Source organism: Lepidothrix coronata, unplaced genomic scaffold, assembly GCF_001604755.1.
Source record: "Lepidothrix coronata isolate B3197 unplaced genomic scaffold, Lepidothrix_coronata-1.0 Scaffold344, whole genome shotgun sequence".
NCBI classification, from domain to species: Eukaryota; Metazoa; Chordata; class Aves; order Passeriformes; family Pipridae; genus Lepidothrix; species Lepidothrix coronata.
Window position 1 is genome coordinate 198,047 of NW_016690524.1, and position 9,355 is coordinate 207,401.

Here is a 9,355-nt window from a genome sequence, read left to right on the forward strand (position 1 = left end):
GGTGCAGGTGGATGGCTCTGGATGCAGATGGATGGATCCAGGTGCAGGTGGATGACTGGATGCAGGTGGAGGTCTCCAGGTGCAGGTGGATGGCTCTGGATGCAGGTCAATGGATCCAGGTGCAGGTGGATGGCTCTGGATGCAGGTCAATGGATCCAGGTGCAGGTGGATGGCTCCAGGTGCAGGTGGCTCCAGGTGAAGGACTCCCCATGGCACAGGTTTTCCTGATGGCTCCAGTCACTGTCCCTCTCTCCAGCCTCTGCCACGGGCTGACATCATGGCCGTGGTCCCTTTGCTGTGTGTGTTCAGCTTTCAGGGATGTTTTTCTTCCAGCAAAGGTCACCACGCACAGAAATGTGTGAGAGGAGGAGGAGGAGCTGCTCCAGGTGCTGTGGGAAGCCCAGCTCAGGTGTAGGGATCAGACAGAACCCAAAGTGTGTGTGTGGGGGTCACCAGTGAAGTCTCTGAGTGGTGACACTGTCACCTGCCCAGCCCCTGCCCTCGGTGACCTTGGCTGGACAAGTGTCCAGAATCCCTGTGCCCAATCCCAATCCCACATGGGCAGTGCCATCAGTGTCACTGGAGGTCCCTGTCACCCCTCCCTCCCTGGTCTCCACACCAATCCACCCAGACTTTATCTCTGGTGCCAGTGAATCCACGGCACATTGCACAGGAGTGATTCCAGCTGGGAGTGATCACTGTGGCCTTGGGATTTTCTGACCCCCGAGCAGGGTGGGGATGGAGGGGGATCTGCCGGGGTCTGCTCCCCACCTCATGCTCCACAAACCCCCACAGAGCCCCACAAAGCCCCACAGAGCCCCACAAACCCCCACAGAGCCCCACAAAGCCCCACAGAGCTCCTCCCGGGGACGGGACCTCGCTCGGGGCTCACTCGGCCTCTGCTTCCCATGTTTCAGACCCAGACACAAGGAACAGCCTTGGAGGGGTTTGAATCAGCCCAGGCATTTGTCTGGCCTGAGCCAAACCCAATTCCAGCGTCAACAAACGGGGACTTTTCAGCCCTATTTTGTTACGCGCACGTTCCCCTCAGGCTGCGCCGAGGCAGCAGATCTCACGTTTCTCCCCAAAAGAGCTCATTTCCCTGAGTTTTCCCATCCAGTGAGCTCTGCAGAGCATCCAGGTGTTTGGAAACTCTCTGTTCCTTTGCCCAGCAGTGTTTGAACTCGGTGGGAAGGAGCGCGGGAAGCTCGATTTTGGCTGAAACGGGAGCTCCCAAAGCAGGATCTCCCTGGCTCCCGGTCACAGGACCCTCTCTGCCCCAGAACATTCCTCTTCAGTGGAATATTTTAGATGCTTACCAGATGACCCGCCTGGTTTTTCCAAATATGCATTGTGCCTTGCATGGGAAATAGGGAAAGGGGGATTCTGAGGAGCTGGAATATGATGTATGGGAGCAGAGATGTAACACAAACCGCTCCGTTACTCATCGCAGCAGCCGGGCAGGGACGGCTGAGACGTGTGTCCAAAAGCAGAGCTGGATCCAAAAGCCTCCGTGTGGAATGTAAATATTATCCCTGCCAGGGAAAAAGTGATTTCTTAATGTCCCAGAGTCAGTGAGGTAAAAACCTGGCAGAGAAATCGAGGAATAATCAATATGTAAGTGCAGCCCTGGCGTGGGCACCGTGGGAGCTGCTCCAGACCCCGTGGTGAGGGGTGTCAGTGCCTGGGGTGTGTGGGTACATCAGGGATGGGTGGTACCAGAGCCCACGTTACCTACAGGGGTCTGTGGACACATGGACTCTGAGCTGTGCCCACAGGGAGCTGTGCCTGGGCTTCATCCCGGGCACAGCAGCCCCGGCTCAGCAACACCCTCCCATCTGGAATGAGCAAAAAGAAACATCCCTGGCAGCTCACATACTCCCCACCTCCTGCAGACATGGACAAGGGACATGCTGGTCCTCATGGGAACTCCGCTGTGAGGGGTTTCAGAGAATCATCATGGAATGGTTTGGGTGGGAAGGGACCTTAAAGCTCATCCAGTCCCACCCCTGCCATGGGCAGGGACACCTTCCACCAGCCCAGGCTGCTCCAAGCCCCGTCCAACCTGGCCTTGGACACTTCCAGGGATCCAGGGGCAGCCACAGCTTCTCTGGGCAACCTGTGCAGGGCCTTACAGGGAAGAATTTCTTTCCAATATCCAATCCAAATTGATCCTCTCTCCGTTTAAAACCATTCCTAGGGACGTCATCATCCCTGGGCTTCCTCAAAAGTTTCTTTGTGGAGTTATTTCCTATTTCCCTGTGTCCCCATAATCAATCCCAGCCCTCTCTTCCCTGCTGGAGACAGTGACGTCCCCGCACTTGGTGCAGCTTCAGGGGGGATGAAATCATCCTGGAGGCCTCCAAGTTGGCTCCGTGGTCTGTGGTTGGGATCACGAACTCAGCAACGTCTTCGGAGACGTCCGTGAGTTTTCCAGGCTCGGAAGAGCCCAGCTGGGAGCTGGCAAAGCCACCTCAGCCTCGGCGTTCCCACCGTGCTTGGGACCTGGCACTGCGTGTCCACACGTTCCCCTCTGCCAGGCTTTGCTCCAGGTGGGATGGAGCTCTGCCAGGGCTGTCCTGCAGTCCCTGTGTGCAGGGTCCTGCTGCCTCTCCCCCAGGACAGTGTCACCTGAGACTCTCCATGGGCTGGTCCCTTCCTGTACTGACCATTTGGATTTCATAACCCTCAAACCACTGGAAAAGGGACTAAAGAGCTGGGATCAGCTCAAACTGCTGAAAAAGCACAGTTTGCTGCCCCATCAGATTTCCTAGACGGAAACATCCAGTTTTAAGTTGGATTTCAGCACTGGCACAGGCTGCCCAGAGAAGCTGTGGCTGCCCCTGGAAGTGCCCAAGGCCAGGTTGGACGGGGCTTGGAGCAACCTGGGCTGGTGGGAGGTGTCCCTGCCCATGGCAGGGGGTGGAACGGGATGAGTTTTAAGGTCCCTTCACACCCAAACTTCTGGGATTCCATGGAAGGCACCTGCCCTGTGGCAGTGATAAAGGAGACACTTGGATCAAATCAGTGTGTGCAAGTAACTGGTGGGAGAGACTGAAGAAAACTGAAGCAGAGCCTTCTCCAAGGTGCCCAAGGAAGGGAAAGAGAGACAATGGGCACGTGGAAACTCTATTTGGACATAAAAAGTACTTTTTTACCCCGACTGTGGTCAAGCACAGGTTGCTCCAAGAGGCTGTGGGGTCTCTACAACCTCAGGGAGAAGGTCCTGAGCAGCCTGTGGGGCTGACCCTGCTCTGAGGGGTGGGACTGGACAATCCCACCCTGGCCATGCTGGGATTGCTGGGCTCTGGGGATCAGCACTTTTCCACTTGCCTTTCAGAGGACTTGCTGTGTATCCCCAGGTGTACAGTTCTGGGGGAGTCCAATTTGGAGGAATAAGAGGTGGGGGAGTAGATCCTTCATTTTATGGGAAATAAAATGATCCATTTCCTGACCGTGCCCTTCCCTGTGTTGCAGGTTAGGAGGGCAGCTGAGGCTGGACAGCAATTCAGGTAAGGACAGATGGATTTCTCTTCCCATCTCCAGCAGTGCATAGGTCTGAGCTCCTGTCACCTCCTTCTCCTGTCCTTCCTCTCCTGTTTCTGCACCAGGAACGGTCCCACCTGCCCATCGCTCTGCAACGTTCAAAAGGATGTTTTTCATAAATCCCAGAATGGTTTGGGTTGAAAAGGACCTCAAAGCCCATCCAGTGCCACCCCCTGCCATGGGCAGGGACACCTCCCACCAGCCCAGGCTGCTCCAAGCCCCGTCCAACCTGGCCTTGGACACTTCCAGGGATCCAGAGGCAGCCACAGCTTCTCTGGGCAACCTGGGCCAGGGCCTCCCCACCCTCACAGCCAAGAATTCCTTCCCAATATCCCATCTCTCCCTGCCCTCTGGCAGTGGGAAGCCATTCCCTGTGTCCTGTCCCTCCAGGCCTTGTCCCCAGTCCCTCTCCAGCTCTCCTGGAGCCCCTTTAGGCTCTGGAAGGGGCTCCAAGGTCTCCCCAAAGTGGGAAAACACCGTTACCTCCAGTGAGAGCAGCATTGTCTCCAGTTTTGTTGGTGTCACTTCCATAGGAAGAGGCCTCGGCGGGGATGTGGGACCCCGTGGTGATGGACACTGTCCAGACGTACCAAACCCACAATCTCTCCCCCCAGAGAGCCAGGGCTTTGGGTTATACCAAGGCCCAACAGACGGACAGACAGACAAGAGGGGCCGAGGGCGGGAGGGGAGGGAGCCGGAGCTCTGTGTGACAAGTGTGACAATGTCTCCACAGACCTGAACCAGATCCTTATCTCTCCCACCTGAAACGCTCCTAGGAGGGCACTGCTCGGGTTTCCACACTCCCTGGATGTTTGCCATCATTCCCATCACTCCCCGTTCCCGCTGGGAAGCGGGGTCCTGGCACAAAACCTGCCATGGACACACCTAGAATTGGCCAGAAAGGGACAGGGGCAGGGGCAGGAGGGGACCTTCCTCTGGGACCTTTTCCCTCACGCTGTAGTTGGGTGGTTGTAGGAACCAGGCGGGAGAAGGAATTTTATCTTTAACTGAGCCCCAGCCCCCTGTGGTCATGGGCCAGGAGAATCAGTGATGGATCCAACCACAATTTGGGATAAACCCACCACCAGTTCCCGCCAGTGTCCTGTGCAGGCAACTGGCAAAGGAGAAAAAAAGGGGATTTGCCCTTCCTGTCTTCAGCCGCTTCAGCAGCGGAAGGAGAGAACCCCAGAGGGGCTTGGGAGCCTTTCTAACAGTTTTTGCATTAGAAATTCAAGTCCTGCCTCATCTGGGAAACAATCTGGTAACTCAAGAAGGAGTGAAATTATAGTGTTGGAGGGGGAGCCAGCACAGGGAGCTGTTTGGGCCCCAGTGTGTGGCTTTTCTTCACGTCCCTCTACCCTGACGGCTCTGGAGAAAGGGATGTCTGTGACCCTGTCACCCCTCAGCACTGATGTGGAGATGAGGTGCTCCAGCAGGGCCTCCAGCACCTCCCAGGAGCAGCTGACAAGCTCTGAATTAGAGACCACTGAGAAAATGAGAGGGGAAACACTTTCAGGCTTCTTTATCCTCCTGAAAGAATGGGAAAGGACAAAAAAGAAAAGCAAAACCAACTCTTTAAATTGTGGTGGCTCTTCCACCTTGAAGAATTTCCTGCTGGAAAGGGTGGTCAGGCACTGGCAGGGGCTGCCCAGGGAGGTTTGGAGTGCCCAGCCCTGGAGGTGTCCCAGGAAGGCCTGGCCGTGGCACTCAGTGACAAGGTGGGGATGGGGCACAGGGGGGATCCATGGGCTGGGAGGGCTTTTCCAACCTCAGTGATCCCGGGATTCTCTGATTCCTCAGGTTGCTCCCAGTCCTGTGTGTCCAGGTGTCAGGGACTTAGGAGTTCACGATTCCTGGTTCTCTGGGGTCCGAGGTGAGGAGCTCTGGGGTCAGGGGGACTCTCGTGGGTGCCACAAGCTGGGTCTGCTCCAGGCTTTCCAGGATGGCCCCAGGGGTGCACAGCCCCAGCCAGAAGGTTCAGGAGGTCATAGAGTCATGGAATCATTGGAGTTGGAAAAGCTCTGAGACCATCCAGTCCAGCCATTCCCCAGCACTGCCCAGGCCACCCCTGATCCCTGTCCCAAAGTGCCACATCCACAGGGCTTTTAAATCCCACCAGAGATGGGGACTCCAACCCTGCCCTGGGCAGCTGTGCCAGGGCTGGACAGCCCTTTCCAGGAAGGAATTGTTCCAGATATCTCCAACCTGACCCTGCCCTGGCACAGCTTGGGGCCGTTCCCCCTTGTGCTGTCCCTTGTTCCCTGGGAGCAGAGCCCAAACCCCCACACCCCCCCTCCCCTCAGGGAGTTCCAGAGAGTGAAAAGGTGCCCCCCGAGCCTCCTTTTGCCCAGGTCCCAGCAGGGACACGTGGCTGTGGCTCTGCCCCAGGGGGCTGGGCTGGAGCTCTGCTCCCCGTGGGTGCTGACGGGTGTTTCTGGTGCCGCAGGCGCGGAGGTTGCGCGATCGAGGGACGTCTCCCGTCCTTGGGAAGAGGCACGTTCAGCCCATCCATCACCATCGTGTGCAACTGTGACCGATCTCCACCACCTGCTGCCGACACAGCCCTCCCAAAGCCAGCGGGAGGGCTCTCCCGCAGCCGCCCGGGGGGCTCTCCCCGGAACACCCGGAGGACTCTCCTGCCCTCAGGCCATTGCATGTTCCCTCGGCGTGTTCCCCAGCGACGACCACACCATGTCCCACCCGGCTCAGCGAGTCACGGGAGGCTTGAGAAAACAAAAAAAAAAAACACCTGAAAGGAAACTGCTGGTGGCTGTTCCCGCTCCGTGCACGGCTCCGTCCCGACCTCCTCCCGGGCGGTGCCACCGTCGCCTCACACGCTGGTCCTTCCTCCTCGTGTGCGTGGAAAAAGGGGTGCAGGCCCTCCCGGGGTCCCTCCTGCGTGGCATGAAGGGGATTCTCTCTCAAAAACCCACCTTCGAGTGGGGTGTGAGGTGTGTCCTCCCGGGGGTGGGTGCAGGTGAAGGGGTGTCTGACCAGGGGGCCGTGATGGGCCACCGACCTCCGGCGTTCCGGGCCTTGCTGGGAGCAGCTCTTCCGCTGTGGGAGCTTTCCTGTCCCCAGCAGGGAATCTGGGGAGGAGCATGGCCAGGCTGAGAGCTGCATCTCCACTCCCAGCACGGGAGTTGGGTCCAGTGTTGGTTAAAAGCAAAGGAAATAAGGGAGCAGGGGGTGGCAGCTCCCCGGTGACCCGCGCTGGGCTCCTCTGCCATCGCTGGCTCCCAAAACCACCAGTCCCAGTCACGGGTGGTTTTCAGCATTTTTTTTTTCCCGTGGTGCTTAGGAATGTTATTTTTAGTGGAAGGAGCCGAGGGCCCTGATGCATCCATAAATATTTATGGAGGGTGATGGATGCAAGGGAGTGACAAACCCTGGGAGCGCCCTCAGCTCTGCCCCTCCCTGTGCCCACCCAGGGCCCACGGGAACACCCCCTGGGTGCCCCCAGCCCACAGGAGAGGGGGAATAAACACCCGTGGTGGCCACAGGTTTGGTTGGATGTAAATGTTGGGAATGAGCTGCCAAGGAGGGAAGGAGAGCAATGAGAACCTGGAGTGGCACAGTCAAGTCAAGCAGGGATGGGAATGGGGACAGGGAAAGGGATGGGGATGGGCACAGTGATGGGGGACAGGGACAGGGATGGGGATGGGCACAGTGATGGGGGACAGGGACAGGGATGGGGATGGAGATGGGGGACAGGGACAGGGATAGGGGTGGGGATGGAGATGGGGACAGGCGATGAGAACGGGGATGGGGACAGGGATGTTCATTACCATTAAGATGAGGGTGGGGACAGGGACAAGTCCTACAGCATCCTTGGCTGTGGCTATGGGCAAATCCAAGCACCAAAACTGGGGATGTTTTGCCAGTGGCTCTGCCAGGGTGGTGGCAGCCATCAGGAGCTGGGGATGTCACAGCTGCACGAGGGTCGGGGTCTTCCCACGGCCAGCTGGAGGGCTCACACCAACAGCACCCACCAGATCGGGATTGCCAGGGAACTCTGCAATTCCCTGGGGCAGAACCCACCTGGAGGAAAAGGCACCTTAAAACATTTTCCCATAGGAATTCCCCAGGGCAGAGCCACGTCCCTGCACTGGTGTGCCCGGCTGGTGCCGGGGGTTAATGCCAGGAGAGGGACACCCCCCTTCCCATGGGGCAGGGAACAGGGATGGGAGCCACACGGGGTCCCTCCCCAGCCGGTCTGTTGGTGCCATGCACAGGGACAGTGGTGGCCTTGGCTGCTCGTGCCATCCCTGGCACACACGTGGATCCCCAAGGCCCGGCTGTGCCCGTGCAGCCGGAGTGTCCCCGGGGGGTGCACCAAGCTGCAGTGCCATTCCCTATTCCTGTGGGCACGGAGGAGCGCGGGAGCGAGTGGGATTGTCCCTGGGAGCGGGATTGTCCCTGGGAGCAGCTGGCGGAGCCGATGCCGTAAGCGCGGGGAACGTCTCCAAGAGCAGCCCTTGCGAGCGGGGAGCCATGTTCTGTCATCCGCCAAATATTTAATAAATCCATCTTCTCCCCGCGGGGTGTCTTGTCCCTTCGCCATGTGGAAAAAAAGGCGGGGGATCTCGTGAAAAAAAAAGGGGGGGGGGAAAAAAAGGAAAAAAAAAGGGTTTTTCCTAGGAAGCGGCCGCTCGGAGGCGGGAGCAGCTGCCGGCGCTGTGCCCTGGGGCCGCGGGGCAGAGCCGGAGATCCCCGCATTGGTCATGGCTGCGGGTCGCTGGGAGCGCACAGAGCTGCCAGTGTTCGGGCCCTCGGCACGGCGCCACATCTGGCGGCAGCAGAACGGGCCCGGGGGGGGGGGCGTTGAGGTGGCAGAGCCACCGATGGAAACCTCACTCCCAGAATCCGTGGGATCCCGGGTGCAGGTGCGTCCCCTCCCCGCTCCCCCAGCCCCGATTTGGCGCAGCGCTGCCCCTCTCCCGGTGCTCATTCGTTTTAGGGATTAGGTGCCTCGGTGGGAAAGATCCGGACCCTTCCCAGAGCCGGGGGCCTGGGGCAGCTTCGTGCTGCACAGCCTGGCGTGGGGGCGAGGGCGGGAGCGAGAAATGAGAGCCCAGGGGCACCACGTGCCCGTGGACTGAGTGCCACTGCACAGCCGGCTCTGCCGCCGCGGCACCGGCACTCTGTGGGGCACCAGCACTCTGTGGGGCACTGGCACACACTCTGGGACACTGGCACGCCCCCGGGCTCTGCCTGTCCCCAGCATCGGCATCGTCCCTGCCAGGGCCCCTGTCCCCCCGAGCCCACCGCCACAGATCCCTGCCCCATTCCCCCCGTCCTGGCCTCGCCCCCTGCCTGGGGACACGGACCCACCACGGTTTCTGGTGAGGCCTCGGTGTGCCCCGAGCTGCCCCCGGGCACAGCCCCCACCTCGGGACCCCGAGCACGGGGAGGGTCCCCCCCCAGCCATCCTGTGTCCCCCGCCACGGGGACGTGGGTGCAGACACGGGAGCGGAGCAGGCTACAGCCGAGTCCAGTGGCACCACTGTCCCCATCCCTGCCCCTCTGCTCATCCCACAGGAAATAACCCTTTCACACCTCATTAGAGCCGCAATTAACCCCGATTACCCCCAGCTGCAGGGGGGGCGGGGCAGCTCCCGCTCAGTGTGAGGGGCAGCGGGTGGGCTCAGCCCCACGAGGTCTCATGGTGACCCCAGAGTCCCTGCGCACACCAAGGAGACCCCCGGGGACCCCACGGAGACCCCAGGGTCCCTGCACACACCAAGGAGACCCCCGGGGACCCCACGGAGACCCCAGGGTCCCTGCACACACCAAGGAGACCCCCGGG

At 59.6% G+C, this 9,355-nt stretch overlaps 1 protein-coding gene across 1 annotated transcript in view; it reads left to right on the top strand.

Annotated features, from left to right (window-relative positions):
* LOC108509193 (dystrobrevin beta-like) overlaps positions 1-4,285 on the top strand; it is a 67,090-nt gene extending 62,805 nt beyond the window's left edge. The window contains exons 11-13 of the mRNA XM_017838513.1: positions 3,096-3,179; positions 3,478-3,512; positions 4,161-4,285. Coding sequence (XP_017694002.1) covers positions 3,096-3,179; positions 3,478-3,512; positions 4,161-4,285 — 244 coding nt within the window. The remainder of the gene's footprint in view (positions 1-3,095; positions 3,180-3,477; positions 3,513-4,160) is intronic.
* Positions 4,286-9,355: the final 5,070 nt, after the last annotated feature.